Source organism: Sus scrofa, chromosome 13, assembly GCF_054392235.1.
Source record: "Sus scrofa isolate SSC_HxYL_T2T_F1_AM1 chromosome 13, Sscrofa_HxYL_maternal_Yorkshire_Landrace_v2.0, whole genome shotgun sequence".
In the NCBI taxonomy this organism is placed as follows: Eukaryota; Metazoa; Chordata; class Mammalia; order Artiodactyla; family Suidae; genus Sus; species Sus scrofa.
The window spans coordinates 183,915,070-183,933,949 of record NC_139395.1 but is presented as its reverse complement, the minus strand read 5'-3'; the positions used below and the strand labels follow the sequence as shown (position 1 = coordinate 183,933,949).

The following is an 18,880-nucleotide window of genomic DNA, read 5'->3' as shown; positions in this document are numbered from 1 at the left end:
GATGGATCCAGATGAATTGAGATAAATTAGAAAGACATTAACAATGAGTGGACACTTAACAATCTATCAGTACATTGTGTGTGTTATTTACCGCTTAACAACAATTCCTGTTTTGTAAGAAACCTAAGGTTTAGAGTATTAACTATTATATAAGGATCAAATGGCAGAGGTGCAATTCACATCCAGGTGTTCTTCATTGGAAAGTTTGCTGCTTCACTCTGTTATGATTACTTAGTGAAGAAAAAAAAGATTTAACAAACACATTGCCTATCTTCCTTCTTAGAATTTCATATAATACTGGAGTAAGGAGAGGTGAAAAGGGTGTGTGTGTGTGTGTGTGTGTGTGTGACATATATATGCACCATATAAAACATTGTATACTAATCAATTCTCTAAGGGAATATTTTATTGTGATTTATATTACTTTTGGCTTACCCTTAGACTATAGCATATTTGCACTTCTATAGTTTTTTTAATAATTCAACTTCTAACATTTGTCTAATTTTTTAGCATATTGAATTAAAACCAAACATTTTAATATCTAGTAAATTAGGTTTATTTTTTATTGAGATTTTTAAGTTCAATATTTTAAAAGGTATTGAAGAAGATTTTAAAACCCATACATTTAGATTTCTTTTGTGGTTCTCCTAGATGTAATAAAAGAACAGAATCGAGAGTTACGAGGCACACAGAGAGCTATAATCAGAGATCGGGCAGCTTTAGAGAAACAAGAAAAACAGCTGGTAAGTAGAACATTAAATTTCAGTTTAACTTTTCAAACAAATTTAGAAATTAGTGTTGGAATAATTAGCTAACTAGGAAAAAGACACATGGCAGGTGGTAAGTGATTTACTTTAAGATATGGCATTTAACGCCTTCCTGCAATTTCTGCTTACCTTTGTTTACTGTGTCATTTTGCTGACTTCTATCAGGAATCTCTATTCTGCTGATTATAAAATCACATTGTTCTTCAGTTGGTGAAAGACATGAATGTCTAAGAAGAAATATTGCTCAAAATAAAGGCCCCTTCTCAGTTAACAGTAAAAATAAAATAGTCGTAGAAAACAAGAGAGGGTTATAAGAAAACAATAATGTTAACTCATAGGCACCTTATTTGATATTTTAACTATTAGTGGGTCTGTGATAATGAATGTACTTTTTAAAATAGCTTATCTGGCTATCTTTAAATATTTTTATGTTGTTTTAAAATGTATGTTGCTGGCCTGCTGGTTTGGTGTTGTCCCTGCTGTGGCTCAGGTTCCATCCCTGGCCTGGGAACTTCTGCATGCTGCAGGCGAGGCCAAAAAATAAATAAATAATAAAATAAAATATATGTTGTTTAAAGTATTTTTAAAAGCTAGCATGATTGAGGTATAATTGACATGCAGCTCACCATACATTTTTAAAGCATGCAATTTGATACATTTTGCCATATGTATTAACTCATGAAGGTAATGAACATATCTAACATCACCCAAAGTTTATTTCCTTTGTACTCCCTTATACCCATCCTAGCCTGTCTCCTGCCCCAATTAGGCAAACAATCGTCTGTCATTATAGATTAATTTACATTTTTTAGAATTTTATATAAATGGAATCATAAAATGAATTTTTTAATATGGCTTCTTTCATAATTTCATAATATGGCTTCAATCATAATTATTTTAAGATTAATTAGTGTTGTCACATGTATCAATATTAACTCTTTTTTTATTGATTAATGTTATTACATTGTGTGGATATTTCACAATTTGTTTATCCATTCATCAGCCAGTGGACATTTGGGTTACATCCAGGTTTTGTCTATTTTAAATAAAGTTGCTATAAGCAGTCAATTGAAGCCTTTATTTGAACATATGTTTCCTAGGAGTAGGGTTGCTATGTAGATCACAGGTTAAATGTATGCTTGTCTATATAAAAATGCTAAACAATTTTGCACAGTTGTTTTTCCCATGAGTTATATATGCAAGTAAAGTTGTTTCATATCGCAGCCAGTAGTTGGAATTGACAGTCTGTTTATTTTAGCCATGCTGGTGGTATGTAGTAAATTGGTATTTGAAATTACATTTCTCTAATCATTAATGATATTTAGCATCTTTTCCTGTGCTTATTTGCTAGTTACATATCTTCTTTGCCAAAGTTCTGTTGAAATATTTTACCCATCTTTTTCATCAACTTGTTTTCTAATTATTAAGTTGTAAGAGTTTTTAATATATTCTGGATACAAGTACTTCATTAAATATATGTTTTGCAGATATTTTTTCCAATTCTTAACTCTCTGGTATTCCATCGACCTATGTGACTGTTCTTAAGCTAGACCCACACTGTTTTTACCATAGCTTAATAATTAAGTCTTAAAGTTATATAGCATACTTATTTTCCTGGAAGAGTCTCTTTTGAGGAACAGAAGATTTTTATTTTTATTAAGTGTAATTTATTATTTGTTTTTGTTCTGTGATTAGTACTTATAGCATCCTGTTTAAGAAATCTGCCTAACCCAAAGTCACTAATATTCTCTTATGTTTTCTTCTAGAACCATTATAGTTTTAGATCTTACATTTAGGACTATGAATCTTATTGAATTAAATTTTAACCATATTTTCAGATAGGTAGGTGGGTAAGTAGGATAGGTAGGTAAGGGTAGAGCTTTATGTTTTGCATATGGAAATTCAGTTTTTCTGATACCATTTGTTGTTGACATCTTTCTCTGTTCCACCAGTCATCTTTGTGGAAAATCAGTTGTCCACATACACATGGGCCACATTTTTAACTCTCTGGTATTCCATCGACCTATGTGACTGTTCTTAAGCTAGACCCACACTGTTTTTACCATAGCTTAATAATTAAGTCTTAAAGTTATATAGCATTAACCCTTCAGCTCTGTACTTCTCTTTTTCAAAATTGTTTTGGCTATTTTAGGTACTTTGTATTTCCATATGAACTTTAAAATAAACTTGTCAATTTATACAGAAGAAAGGATCAGATTTTGATTGGGATTACATTGAACCAATTTGGGAAGATTTGACATCTTAATATTAAGTCTTCCAATCCATAAGCATGCTCTCTTGCTCCATTTATTTCAATTTTAAATTTTTCTCAGCAGTATTTGTACTTGTAATTATACTGGTCCTGTGCTTCTTTCATTAGATTTCTGCTTTTTTGTTGCTGGTATATAAAAACACATTCCTTTTTTCATATATTGATCTTTTATCCTATAACCTTATTGAACTCACTTTTTCTAGTAGCCCTTTTATGGATCTTTAGATTTCTACATAGGCAATAGTATCATCTGAGAATAAGTAAAACTTTTTGTCTTCCTCCTCAATCTTGATGCTTTTTTGTTTTTCATTCCTTATTACACTGGCCAGAATTTTAACAGAACACTGTTAAAAGTAATGATAACCTCATCTTTTTATTGATCTTATGGAAAAACATTCAGTCTTTCACTATTAAGTATGATATAACTGTAGGTTTTTTGTGGAGGAAGTCCTCAGATTGAGAAGGTTCCTTTTTCATCTAGTTTGTTGAGCGTTTTTAGTTTTTTACCAGGAATAAATTTTATCACTTTTTTTTTCTTTTTTTGCACCTGTGGAAATAATGATCATGTAGTTTTTCTTCTTTAGTCTCTTAATGTAGTGAATTACATCATCGATGGAGTTTCTGAAGTTGAATCAAGCTTTTTTTTTTGCTACTGAGATAAGCTTCATTGGTAATGATGAATTTTTTAAAAATATTTTTATTAAGAAGTTCCTCTTGGTGTTCCCATTGTGGTACAGTGGTTAACGAATCCGACTAGGAACCATGAGGTTGCGGGTTTGGCCCCTGCCCTTGCTCAGTGGGTTAAGGATCCGGTGTTGCCATGAGCTGTGGTATAGGTCGCAGATGCAGCTCGGATCTGGCATTGCTGTGACTGTGGCCTAGGCCAGCGGCTACAGCTCTGATTCGACCCACAGCCTGGGACCTCCGCATGCCGCAGGTGCAGCCCTAAAAAGACCAAAAAAAAAAAAAAAAAATTAAAATTAAAAATTGCTGAAATTTTCATACAAATATTATCATCTGTGTTCATAAAAGCTATTTCTATAATTATCATTTTGTATAGTGTCTTTGTGTGATTTTACCATCAGAATACTGCTGACCTTAAAGTATGAGGCAAATTTCGCTTACTGTTTACTGGAATGGTTTGTGTATTTCTTCCTTTAATGTTTGAAAGGTTCCTAAAGTTATTGGGAGTGAAGTTTTCTTTGTGGATAGATTTTTAAACCATAAATTCAACTTTTAGAAAAAGATATATAATGGATTGGGCTATCTGTCTTTTGCTTTGTTTTGGCTACACTCATGGCCAGGGATCAAACCTGAGCCATGTAAGCAGCACAAGCCACTGCAGTTACAACATTGGATCCTTAACCCACTGCGCCACAAGGGAACTCCTATCTGCCTCTTTGAATGAGCTTTTTAGTGTGCATCTGTCAAGTAATTTGTCCATTTCTACTAAATTTTATTTTTTTAAATTTTTTTATACTGATTTTTATTTTTCCATTATAGCTAGTTTACAGTGTTCTGTCAGTTTTCTACTGCACAGCAAGGTGACCCAGTCAAACATACGTATAGACATTCTTTTTTCTCAAATCATGCTCCGTTACAACTGACCAGACATAGTCCCCAGTGCTATACAGCAGGATCCTATTGCTTATCCATTCTAAAGGCAATAGTTTGCATCTATTAACCCCAAATTCCCAGTCCCTCCCACAGCCTCCCCTTCCCTCTTCTCAACAAGAAGTCTGTTCTCCAAGTCCATGATTTTCTTTTCTGTGGAAAGGTTCCTTTGTGCCATATATTAGATTCCAGATGTAAGTGAAATCATATGGTATTTGTCTTTCTCTTTCTGACTTACTTCACTTAGTATGAGAGTCTCTAGTTCCACCCATTTTGCTGCAAATGGCATTATTGTGTTATTTTTTATGGCTGAGTATTCCTCTGTGTGTGTGTGTGTGTATCACATATTCCTAATCCAGTCATCTGTTGATGGACATTTAGGTTGTTTCCGTGTCTTGCCATGTCTTGGCTATTGTGAATATTGCTGCAATGAACATGTGGGTGCATGGGTGTCTTTTTTAAAGTTTTCTCCTGATGTATGCCCAAGAGGGGGATTACTGGCTCATATGGTGGTTCTATGTATAGTTTTCTAAGGTACCTCCATACTGTTTTCCATAGTGGTTGTACCAATTTACATTCCCACCAACAGTGCAAGAGGGTTCCCTTTTCTCCATACCCTCTCCAGCATTTGTTATTTGAGGACTTATTAGTGATGGCCATTCTGACTGGTGTGAGGTGATAACCTCATAGTAGTTTTGCTTTGTATTTCTCTAATAATCAGTGATGTTGAGCATTTTTTCATGTGTTTGTTGGCCATCCGTTTATCTTTAGAGAAATGTCTATTCAGGTCTTTTGCCCATTGTTCAGTTGGGTTGTTGGCATTTCTGCTGTTGAGTTGTTTAAGTGTTTATATATTTTAGATATTAAGCGCTTGTCAGTTGGATCCTTTGAAACTCTTTTCTCCCATTCTGTAAGGTTTTTTTTTGTTTGTTTGTTTGTTTTCTCTTACCCTTTGCTGTGCAAAAGCTTGTCAGTTTGATTAGGTCCCATTGGTTTATTTTTGTTTTTATTTCTGTTGCTTTGGGAGACTGACCTGAGAAAACATTTGTAAGGTTGATATCAGAGAATGTTTTGCCTATGTTCTCTTCCAGAGGTTTAATGGTGTCTTGTCTTATATTTAAGTCTTTCAGCCATTTTCAGTTTATTTGTTCATGGTGTGAGTGTGTTGCAGTTTCACTGATTTACATGAGGCTGCCCAGTTTTCCCAGCACCACCTGCTGAAAAGACTGTCTTTTTTCCCGTTTTATATTCTTGCCTTCTTTGTTGAAGATTAATTGACCGTAGCTGTCTGAGTTTATTTCTGGGTTCTCCATTCTGTTCCATTGGTCTGTATGTCTGTTTTGGTACCAGTACCACACTGTCTTGATTACCTTGGGTTTGTAATAAATATTGTTTGAAGTCTAGGAGAGTTATGCCTCCTACTTGCTTTTGTTCCTCAGAGTTGCTTTGGCAATTTTGGTGGGTCTTTTGTGGTTCCAATAAATTTTTGGATTGCTTGTTCTAGTTCTGTGAAAAATGTCGTGGGTAATTCGACAGGGATTGCATTGAATCTGTAGATTGCTATGGGTAGTGTGGCCATTTTTATAATAATTTTTCCAACTCAGGAGCATGGAATATCTTTCCATTTCTTTGCATCCTCTTTATTTCTTTGATTAATGTTGTATAGTTCTCAGCATATATGCCTTTCACCTCCTTGGACAGGTATATTCCCAAGTATTTGATTTTTGGGAGTAATTTTAAAAGGAACTGTATCTTTGTATTCCTTTTCTAATATGTCATTGTTAGTATACAGAAATGCAACTGATTTCTGAGTGTTAATCTTATATCCTGCTACTTTGCTGAATTTGTTGATCAGTTCAATTAGTTTTTGGGTTGAGTCTTCAGGGTTTTCTATATATAGTATCATGTCATCTGCATACAGATGCATATAATTTTACCTCTTCTCTTCTAATTTGGATACATTTTCTGTCTTTAGTTTGTTTGATTGCTGTGGCTAGGACTTCCAATAATATGTTGAATAAAAGTGGTGAGAGTGGGAATCTTTGTCTTATTCCAGATTTTAGTGGGAAGGATTTCACCTTTTCTCCATTGAGTATTATGTTTACTGTGGGTTTGTCATAAATGGCTTTCATTATATTAAGGTATGTTCCCTCTATATCCACTTTGCTAAGAGTTTTGATCATGAATGGCTATTCACCTTTGTCATGTGCTGTTTCTGCATCTATTGAGATGCTCATGAGGTTTTTGACTTTTCTTTTATTAATGTGGTATATGAAGTCGACTGATTTACTTAAGTTGAACCATCCTTGTGCACCTTGGATGAATCCCACTTGGTTGTGGTGTATGATCTTTTTTATATCTTGTTGGATTCGGTTGGCTAAAATTTTGTTGAGAATTTTTGCATCTATTTTCATCAGAGTTATTGGCCTATAGTTTTCTTTTCTCGTGGTATCTGTCTGGTTTTGGTATTAGGATGATGGTGCCATCATAGAATGTCTTTGGGAGTGTTCCTTCTTCAAACTTTTGCAAAAGTTTAAGGAGGATAGGTATAAGTTCCTCTTTGTATGTTTGGTTTCCTGTGAAGCCGTCTGGTCCTGGACTTTTATTTGTAGGGAGTGTTTTTATGACATATTCAATTTCATTTCTAGTGATTGGTCTGTTCAGTTGATCTGTTTCTTCTTGGTTCAGTTTTGACAGGCTCTAAGTCTCTAGAAAGTTTTCCATTTCTTCTAGGTTTTCGAATTTGTTGGCATACAATTGTTCATAGTATTCTCTTATGGTTTTTTGTATTTCTGCAGTATCCCTTGTGATTTCTCCTTTTCATTTCTGATTTTGTTTATTTGGGTTTTTTCTCTCCTCTTGGTGAATCTAGCCAGAGGTTTGTCAGTTATGTTTACTTTTTCAAAGAACCAACTCTTGGTTTTATTGATTTTTTTTTAAATCTCTATTTTATTAATTAATTCTTTCATCTTTATGAGTTCCTTCCTTCTGCTGACTTTAGGTTTTGTTTGTTGTTCTTTTTCTAATTCATTTAGGTGTTGGGTTAAGTTGTCAACTTGGGATTTCTTCTTTTTTGAGGAAGGCCTCTATTGCTATGAATTTCCCTCTGAGCACTGCTTTTGCGGCATCCCATAGATTTTGAGTGGTTGTGTCTTCAGTATCATTTGTCTCAAAGTATTTTTTAATTTCCTTTTGATTTCCCCATTGATGCACTGGGTTTTTTTAATAGCATGTTGTTTAGTCTCCATGTAGTTAGTTTTTTTCTCATTTCTTTTCCTGTGGTTGATTTCTACTTTCATTGCGTTGTGGTCAGAGAAGATACTTGAAATAATCATTATACTGTTAAATTTGTTAAAGTTAGCTTTGCGCCCCAATATGTGATAAATCCTTGAGAGTGTTCCATGTGTTCTTGAGAAGAAGGTATATTCTGATTTTTTTGGATGTAATGTCCTGAAATGTCAATTAAGTCTAATTTTTCTATTGTGCCATTTAGGATCTCTGTTGCCTTATTGATTTTCTGTCTAGAGGATCTGTCCATTGATGTGAGTGGCATGTTAAAGTCCCCTATTATTGTATTCCTATCAATTTCTCTTTTTATATCTGTTAGTATTTGTTGTAGGTATCTGGGTATATATTAGGGGCATATATATTAACACTTGTAATATCCTCTTCTTGAAAGAATCCTTTAACCATTAAATAGTGTCCCTCTTTGTCTTTCTTTATGGCCTTCATTTTAAAGTCTGTTTTGTCTGGTATGAGTATTGCAACTCTTGCTTTCCTGTCTTGTCCATTGGCATGAAATATCTTTTCCCATCCTCTCACTTTCAATTTATATGTGTCTTTTGCCCTAAGGTGAGTCTCTTGTAGACAGCAGATTGTAAGCTTTTGCTTTTTTATCCAATCTGCCACTCTGTGTCTTTTGATTGGTGCATTCAGTCCATTGACATTTTAAGTAATTATTGATAGATATGTATTTATGGCCATTTTAAACCTTGTTTTCCAGTTGATTGTATGTTTCTCCTCAGTTCCTTTCTTTTTTTGGTTGGATTATTTCCATTTATTTTATGCTTGAGTACTTTTCTTTTTAGTTTTTCTGAATGTAATATTTGGTTTTGATTTTTGGTTCCCCTTTTTAAGTATGTTAATCCCTTCCTATATCTGCTTGCTTTTAGTCTGATAGTCATATAGGATTGAACCCATTATTAGAAAAAATAATTTTAAAAAAGTCTATATTTTCTTCCTTTCCTTCCCCACATTCTGTAATTTTGTAGTCCTTTTTTAACATCTTCAAGTATTTTTTTTTTTTTGCTGTTCCTTGTGTTTATCATCACTTTTACTGTAGTTTTTATTTTTATTTTTTCCTCTTTTAGATCTATATGCTGACTTATTTAAGTGATTGCTTTCCAATAGTGGTTTCCTCCATCCTCTTTCTTCTTACTTCTTTTTTATTTAGAGAAGCCTTTTTGGTATTTCTATTAGAATGGGTGTAGTATAGCTGTACTCCTTTATTTTTTTTATTTTTTTTTTTTTTTGTTGGAGAAATTCTTTATTTCCCCTTCTATTTTAAAAGATATTCTTGCTGGATAGAGTATTGTATATTGGTAATTTTTTCCTTTCAGAACTTTATTTTTTGGTTTGTTTGTCTTTTTGCCTTTTCTAGGGCTGTTCCCGTGGCATATGGAGATTCCCAGGCTAGGGGTCTAATCGGAGCTGTAGCCGCTGGCCTACACCAGAGCCATAGCAACGCAGGATCTGAGCCGTGTCTCTGACCTGCACCACAGCTCATGGCAATGCCGGATCCCTAACCCACTGAGCAAGGCCAGGGATTGAACCTGCAATCTCATGGTTCCTAGTTGGATTCATTAACCACCAAGCCACAACAGGAACTCCCCTTTCAGAACTTTAAATATATCTTGCCACTATCTTCTGGCCTGTAGTGTTTCTGTAGAGAAATCAGCTGATAGCCTTATGGGGATTCCCTTATAATTAATGCTGAATTTTTCTCTTGCTGCCTTTAGAATCCTCTGTTTGTCTTTAACTTTTGCCATTTTTTTGTATGTCTTGATGTGGGCCTATTTGGGTTCAACTTGTTTGGGGCCCTCTCTTCTTCCTGTATCTTGATAGCAGTTTCCTTTAGATTTGGAAAGTTTTCAGCCATAATTTCTTCAAATATATTTTCAATCCCCTTTTCTTTTTCTTTTCCTTCTGAAATTCCTGTTATGTGTAGATTGACCTGCTTCATATTACCCCATAGATCTCTTATATTGCATTCATGTTTTTTCATTTGGTTTTCTGTCTGCTGTCCTGATTGGGTGATTTCCAGTATTCTATCTTCCATGTCACTAATTCATTCCTCTGTGTTATTCGGTCTGCCCTTTAGTGCCTTTAGCTCAGTTTGCATCTCTGCAAATGAATTTTCTAATTTTTCTATGTTCCTCCTTATATTTTCTAGTTCCTTTCTAAAGGAATCTGCATTACTTTTTATCTCTGCTCTTAATTCATTGATATTCAGCTTTAATTCCTTCAGTGTTTTCACTATCTCCCTTTTGAACTCAGTGTCTGTCAAACTGCAAAGGTCTGTTTCATTGTTTGCCAATTCAGGTGAATTCTCCTGTTTCTTTAATGGGAATTGTTTCTGTGCTTCTTCATTTGCTTATGTTTTTCTTTTTCTGTGAGTTTAGGGAAGCCAAACTGTAGTCTTGCAGGGCTACGTGTATGCAAGAGCACCCCTTTGTATTTTGTGGGGGGGTTACTAGTTATTTTTGGTGTGGGAGTTTGAGTATTTGCTATCTTTTTCTTTAGTGTGAGCAGGCTGTTATCCCCAGGGTGCTGAGTGTGTTTCCAGGGAGAAGGAGGCAAGGGGTAGGGCTAGTGGTCAGTGCCTGGTTACTGGGCTCCTAACTGTAGCAAGTACCTGCTGGCAGATGCCACTGGTGGCTACACCTAGTTGCAGGGCCCTGTGAAGTGGTAATGAGCCTTATGCAGATTGACAAGGTGCTCAGAGCATTTGGCATAGCAGCAGCAGGGTGTCTGAGTTCCCAGGGGAGTGAGAGCAGCAGCAGGTAGTGTTTGATTGCAGTGCCCTCCTCTGAGATGTTTGGAGCCACCAGTGGTGCCAGTTCAGGGACCTCTCATGTAGTGGGCCATGCCCACCTCTGGAGTCAGTGATAAATGCAGTGGTTTGCCCCTGCCACCTGCAGACCACGCGGGAAGCACCCTGTCCCATTTAGCCCATGCAGGAGGTGCTACACCGCCTAGTCCTAGTTGTAGGGTCTTGAGAAGGGACAGTGATCAAGTGTCTGGGCGCCACCCAGAGCCTTTGGCAGTGGCAGCTGCAAGGTGTGTGTCTTCCCAGGGGCGTGAGAGCAACGTGTGGTACAGACCATGCCTCCCTCTGGCCTCTGCAGTCTGTCCCTGTCACCTGTAGATCACACAAGAGGCACCACATCTCACTTAGCCCCCCGCTGCCCCAGCCCACACAAGAAGCACCTGGCCCGGCCACCCACAGACCACATAAGAAGTGCCCAGTCTCCCATAGTCTGAGCAAGTGGCTTCTCGCTACCCATAGTCTGCGCCAGAGCTGCCCCATCCTCTTGAGAGCCCGCGCCTGCATGTGCAGGGAGATTCCTATGGCGGTCCACCCTTCCTCCTCTCACCCTCCCCAAGAGTGGCCCCTTGCTTCTTGTGCCGGCATAGACCCTGTCCCGGGTTCCCTCTGCCGTGGTGTTCTACTCCCCTGCCTGTGGTACACTGCTCCTTAGCCCCTCAAGCTGTCCCCACACAGCCAACCCCAGTCCTCTCCTCAGGACTGAACTCTGGAGCCTAAGTCTCAGTGCCTAGCCCCTACCCAAGCTGTGGTGTCCCGGCCGGTGGTTCAGATGATCTGTGTGGCTCTCACTCTGCTTTGCCCTCCTCAGTCCAGCCGCTGCGCTTTTCTCTGCGACTTTGAGGTCCCTCCATTCTCGGTTGATCTCCCCATTGGTTAGGTGGCTTCCCAGGATGTGGGTTCCTTTTCTCTTTTGCAGCTCCCTCTCAGGAATGCTAGTCCCGTCCTGATTCCTTTTCTATCTCTCTTTTTTTCTTTTGTTCTACCCAGTTTTGTCAAGAGTTTCTTGCCCTCTTTTGAGGTTTAAGTTCTTCTGCCAGCATTCAGTAGATGTTCCTTGTGAGTCGTTTTACATGTAGATGTGTTTTTTTGATGTGTTTGTGGGAGAAGGTGAATGAGATGTCTTACTCCTCCACCACCTTGATCCGCCTCCCATTTCTACGAAATTTTAAAATGTGGTGACATCATGTTTTTAGTACTTTTATTATCCTTTAACATCTTTAGGATATAAAGTGATTACCCCTTTGCAGTCCCAATATTTGTCATTTGTATGTTCTATCTCATTTTTGCTCCCTTTTCTGATGGGCTAAAGGTTTATCAGCTTGAGCAGTTTCTTGTAAAAAACCAGCTTTTGATCTAATTCATTATCTGTATTTTTTCTTTCCTAGTTTATAAATATTTTCTTGTTTATAGTATTTCCTTCCTTTTGCTTACTTTGTTTTTTTACTCTTCTTTTTTCTACTTTTTCTGTTTCGAAGCCTACAGGATACTCATCTTTTTAAATATAAGCTTTAATGATTTGAATTTGTCTCTAAGAACTATTATAACTGCAGCTCACGCATTTTAATACGTGGAATTTTCATTGTATTGAGTTCAAAATATTATCTCATTTCCCCCCTGATTTTTTCTTTAGCCCATAACTTATTTCAAACCATGTTAATTTCTGCTTGTGATATTCCTTTAATATTTTTCTTACTGCTTTCTAGATTAATTTCACTGTAGTTAGAGAACATAACTTTGATTTCAGTTCTCTTATATTTGTTGGGCCTTGTTTTATGATGCAGAATGTGGTATCTTTTGGTGATTTTTTTTTTATTCTTAGGGTACATTTGTAAAGTGAGTTTTCTGTTGTTGGTGTTGGAGTTCTTAGTAAATTTTGGTCAGGTTTAGTTGGTGATAGTTAATTTGTAAATCTTCCATATAGTTACAGATTGTCCTAACAATTATAGCAGTATAAGTACAAAAACAATTGTTGATATTGCTTCTGCTAGTTGTGTATGTGTTTGTTTTTCCTTTCAGTTCTATCAGTAGTGCTTCATGAATTTGAAACGACTGTTTTAGGAGTGTACATGATTAGGATTGTTTTGACATCTTTGTGTATTGATTCCTTTATCATTATGAAATGTCCTTTTTATTCTGGTAATATTTCTTTTAAAGTTTTTTTTTTAATGTGATGTTAATGTAACCACTCCAGATTTCTAGATTTTAATAAGTATTTATATAGAATATATTTTCCTATCTTTTTACCTAGCTTTATTTTGGTAATTAAATTTGGTTTCTTGAGATAGTATGTAATTGGCTTTTTGTTCTTATCTAGTCTGACAATCTGCCTTTTTTTGTCATGGTAGGTGGACCTTTTCATTTAATGTAATTGTCCGCATTACTGGCTTTAAATCTACCACTATGCTATTTTTTTTTTTTTTTTTTTTAATCTGCCAACTCTTTGTTTTTTTCCTACATACTTTTGGATTGAGTTTTTAAATTTTCTTCTGGGCTTTATTTTATGTGAATACTGTTTTGTAGACTTGTTTTGTATTTGTGGATGAAGGTACTAGTTCTCTCTTCCCCATGTAAAAATAAATTGCCCTCTCGAATTACTGTTTCTCTCTATGACTTTATAATAGCCTCTTTATAATCAGGGTGAGAGGGTATATTGTGTATGCTCCGTCTATTCTTCTTAAAACATTGAGGACTCCCCTTTAATGCTTTTGTTCACCTCTTTTTATTTCCCCCCTTAGGAATTAGAAATTAAGAAAATGGCCAAGATTGGTAATAAAGAAGCTTGTAGAGTTTTAGCCAAACAACTTGTACATCTAAGGAAACAGAAAACAAGAACTTTTGCTGTAAGTTCAAAAGTCACTTCTATGTCCACACAAACAAAAGTGATGAATTCCCAGATGAAGATGGCAGGAGCAATGTCTACTACAGCAAAAGTAAGTGTGAACCTTTATATCCATATCCATATACATATATAAAATTTTATTGAAGATATTTAAATGTAAGTATTCAAATCAAATTTAAAAATGCCGTAGCTCACACCTGAACAAAGCTTGTCTAACCAATGCATTTTCTCCACATGGTGCATCACAACCTTCTTGCACTTAGGAACACTAGACCATACTTTAGTACTATGAGTAGGAGCATTTTAAACAGTGAAATCACCAGCCAAAGGCACAAAATAGACCACAGAGAAAATACTAATTTATAGTATGAAGGCTGAGTCAAGAAGGCAGAGTGCCTCCTTGGTTGACCGAAGCCGGAAACATGTATTGGGCGACTTGAATGTCGCCTAGTGTGGATGTCCACAAATGAACACATAAGTACACATAAGTACTGAGTATTGACTTGAGGTTATGAATACATTTTAGTGAGTAGGCAAATTCACAAATAAGGGATCCAGGAATAATGAGGACCAGCTGCAATTGACTACAGATCACATGAAAATAGAATGTGTGTACAGTAAGTGCACTGGCACATTCTGTTCCTTAAAAAAGTAGAATATTTTAATATTAGTTTTGTTCTGTCAGTTATCTTACTCCGGATATAGCTAAGTCATTTTACAGTGAAAAATACACAATTAAGGGCAAAAACTTTTGTTTTCCTCTTTTGGATTTACAAATAGAACTAAGCATCTCTTGTTTGCGGAAAAGATCACATATGAAGATCACACACTGGGCTGGATAACCTTTGAGTAATGTTAAAGAGGAAAACTACTCATTTTGAAATTTTGTGCAAGTGATAGGGTAGGAAAAGATGCCATATGTGGTCTTGCTGTATAGTGATGTGTGAATTAGAATTTTCACTTAAATTTCTTAGAAATTGTTAATTCAGTAATATTTGTTTAGGTCCTTTAAGTAGAACTATAATAAGTAATGAGAATGAAATAGAAAGCAAAACTAGGCAAGGATTTAACCTGGTTAAATAGGTTTTAATAGGTTTAACCTGGTTAAATGGGTTTTAATAGGTTAAAGTTCATTTAAAAAGCAGCCCATTTGAGGGGTAGTTTAGTGCAGTGATTAGAAACATAAGCTTTGGAATCAGATTATTTGAGTTCAGATCTCACTTAGTACCTGTTTGACCTTGACAAACTATTTCATCTTCCTGTACCTTCATTTTCCATTTGTAATAGAGGGGAAAAAGTAATGCCTAGCACATAAAGACTTGTTAGGTTTAAATATCATTTAATTTAAAATTATTATATGTAAAGTGCTTAGAACAGTGCCTGGCCAAAGCAAGCCTATATAGGCATTAGCTGCATATTATCACTGTCATCATCATTGTTGTTGTTAGTTTATTTTTGTAACAATAATTTATAAGTTAATATAATTTACACCAATAAATAGGATAAAATTTCATCTATAGTGAGTAGAATTTAACTAACCTATTTTAACCTAGGGTGTCAGAGACTACTTCCATAAGAAAATGATATATTAACTGAAATCTGAGTATTGATAGTGAAAGCAAATAGAAAAGAACATTCAAGGCGAGAGGCAGTATATGCAAAGGTCCTGTGGCAGGAGGGATCATGGCCCATTTAAGGAAATGAAAGATCAGTTTTTTTATGTATGACTGATTCACTTTGCTGTGTACCTGAAACAAATACAACATTGTAAATCAATTATAATCCAATAAAATTAAATTTTTAAAGAAAGAAAGATCAGTGTGTCTAGAAGGCAGTGGTATAGAATGAGGCTGGCTTATTAAGCAGAGTGCAAATAATGTTTGGTCTTACAGGTCAATTATGGAATTTGGCTTTTAATACTAAGGGCAATACAAAGCCACTGGAGAGTTAGGTATGTGTACACTGGTGGGGGTAGGGAGGGTGCATTGTCATCAGGTTATTTTGGCTTCAGCAGGCATAAAAGACTGTTTTGTATCTCAGAAACCAACATGATTCATATAATACACACATATTACAGACACATATATGATAATAATAATAGGTAAAATATTTTGGCCATACTAGTTAGCATTAATTTCCTTTAAAAAAATAGTTGTTAATATAAAATGTGAGAGAATTCTTTCCATGTTTTTGCAGAACTCAATGTTTTGATCATTTCTTGAAACAATGGTTTAAAATGTATTAATAAGTATGTATGCTAGTATATCCTTTAATTTAGACATTAAAAATTTTTGAAAATTTTTGAAAAATTCTTTTTAATTTAGTCATTGCCTGCTTGCCACATAATAGGCCAGTGTAATTTTCCAATTTGAATAGCAATGGGTTTTATGTTGGCAGTATTGTTTATTACATAATTTTTTGCCTACTGTTCAGATAAGGTTTTCACAGTGGTCTTATATTATGTAGATGTTAAGCAGATGGTTTCCAAATGAGTATTCATTTTTTTTGTAAAATACTAACATTCTTATGTTTATGGCAGAATGTATATCTTTAAAAAAAAACCCTGCCTTTTCTGATGTGTTCCCTTTGGACTTATTCCATAGTAAGATTTTCATAATTATGTAGCTAACATGAATGTTTTCATAAATTTAAAGACAATGCAGGCAGTTAACAAGAAGATGGATCCACAAAAGACATTACAAACAATGCAGAATTTTCAGAAGGAAAACATGAAAATGGAAATGACTGAAGAAATGAGTAAGTTTAATAACTTATGATGAAATTTATAGTTTTCTTATCTGTGAATTAGCAAATTTATTTACTAGCAACTACATTTTCTCATCTATGAAGGCACAAATGATGAAAATAGAAATGATTACAGCTTCCTTATAGATAGATGACTATATTATAATTATATTTTTATAAAAGGCTCAAAATTCTATTCTATTAATGATTAATAGGAAAAATAAAAATGTTATGCCATATTTCTATGCCGTATTAGCCTAAGCAGTTTCACTATATTGATTAGTGGGCCAAAACCAAATTGTGAATAAAATAACTCTTTCTGGTATAAGTTAGTTTCAGAGTTGTGTTGATTCTTTCATACTATAGAAGATCTATTTATTTTGGAAGTAGAGTTAATGGAGCTCTTTCATTCTCTTTGCTTTTTCTCCTTCCAAAGTCTAAATTTAATATTTATTTTTCTTCTTTTTGAATATAAACTGCATATGTGGTAGAAAGGAACAAAGCATGTAAAAATATTTATCACTCACACCACCCAAATATAGTGTTAATGTTGTATGTTTCTTTCCTGTATTTCCCCAAATCTTATAAGGTGAGATAATATGTATAGTTTTTAATCTTATCTTTCTTTTTAAAAACATAGTAATATAACATTAGCATGTACTCATTACCTTGAACTTTCTCTAAAGTCTTTTTTTAAGTGGGTTTAATATTACATAATATTATATATTACATATTAATATTACATATCAATATACTCTAACTTATTTAACCATTCTTATATTGATCAATAAGATTGTTTTAAAATATTTAGTGTATTTGATAATCCTTTGATAAATATGTTTCTATAGTATCTCTGCTGAATTTCTTCAGTGTTCTTCGGGTATTAAGTTCTATAAAGCTTTTGGTTCATACTGCCAAATTTTTTATAGAAAGGCTATCCCAATCTTTATTGCACCGATAACAAATGAGTGACCATTCACAGCACCCTGGTCAACGCTGAATCATTATTTGTGTAATATGTCAAAACTGTCATTATTATTTCCCTTAATTGGTATTATTTTAGCTATGTAGGGATATGCCATTTTAGCTCTGCTTATCTGCTAGCATTTTAATTTAACATCATTTCTTGTGTAAAATCAAGTCTAATTAAATAACTAGGATTACTAAATTCACCATTGTTCTAGTATTGTTTTAGAGTGTCTATTTTCCTTATAAGATTTAATGATACTGTATATGAATCTTTGATAGTTCCAAAAATTCTTTAGCTTTTACTTCGAAAAATAGAATTTTTTGCAAAACATAATTAGTGATTTTTTTAATGACAGAGAATCATCATTTATATACTGATCGCAGTATCTAACATATTCATGTGGATTCCATGAATATGGCACAGGTGTAAGCAGATCTTAGCAAAGGAATTAACTTTTCCATTAATCTATAATGAGAATCACTAAGCTTGTACTTAAAACTCATATCACAGTTGTTCTCCTTTGTATTTTAGTAATTTGCAAGTGAGCTTGAAAGAATAGAGTTATTGGTGGTTACTCAATTTTTTAGGAAAGTATATTAACATTAGTATTTGCATCCAAAGATAAATTCAGGGTTTAAATGGACATATCTTTTTCCAGTTACAATTATATTGTGCAGTGTTGCTCCAAAACTTAATTCACTTCAAGTTTTGGAAACAAAATCTTTGGAAATTTTTTATTATATCTTTGATTAATTTTGTTACATCTTCTGGAAGCATTTTTCTCTGCTAATCCCTAATTATACCATTCTGCTGGTTCTCCTCTTTCCTTTCATTTTTTTCTGCAAGTACTTTTTCATTCAAGCCCTTGTAAACTCTGACCTGGACTCCCCACCTTCCTTGCTACTCTGCTGCCATCTGAGTGTCACCAGTGCTAATTTTTTTTTTCTGTAAGCTTACTTCTGAGCATATTGATCAGATTCCTACAGTGGCTTCTTTCTGACTACAGAATAAAATCCTAGATCATAATTCAAAAGCAGTTTTCAGATCAAGCCCCTTTATTTTGTCAGGGAGAGTACTGAGGCCCAGAGAGGTAAAGTGACTTCCCCTAAGGTTGCACAAGTACTATATGAAAGAATAGAGATTCTAATTAGTCTTTTAACATTCGATTTATTTCTTCAGAGATGATATTCCACTTTTTTGGCCTTAAGCTCTTTAGCCTTTTCCAAATTGACTTTATTAAGCTAACAGAAAAAAATCAAATTGTCAAAACATGCTCATACCAATCAGAGATCTTCAGTATTAAGCTTAATTAGCAGTGTCAAGGATACAAGCTATTAAGATGCACAGGCAAAACGGGGAGAGGCCCAGGACATCCCAGTGACTCCCAAATCTTTTCTTCCCATGTCAGAAAGAAGCTCTTTGACCCAGAATGAAAGATGATATATCTAATAAGTTTATCATCCTGTGTTGAAGGGAGCCTTTAGCTTAGGAAATTTATTAAATTTATACCTCAGATGGTCAGCTAGTTGACTGGGCTGCTGGTAAACAGAGTCATATCTGCTAG

The 18,880-nt window shown here is 34.7% G+C and overlaps 1 protein-coding gene across 3 annotated transcripts in view; it reads left to right on the top strand.

The window, feature by feature from the left end:
- CHMP2B (charged multivesicular body protein 2B) overlaps nt 1-18,880 on the top strand; it is a 35,875-nt gene that overhangs the window by 13,636 nt on the left and 3,359 nt on the right. For all 3 annotated transcript variants that reach the window (XM_013990176.3, XM_013990175.3, NM_001244420.1), the window contains 3 exon segments: nt 652-743; nt 13,498-13,692; nt 16,256-16,358. In XM_013990176.3, coding sequence (XP_013845630.1) covers nt 652-743; nt 13,498-13,692; nt 16,256-16,358 — 390 coding nt within the window.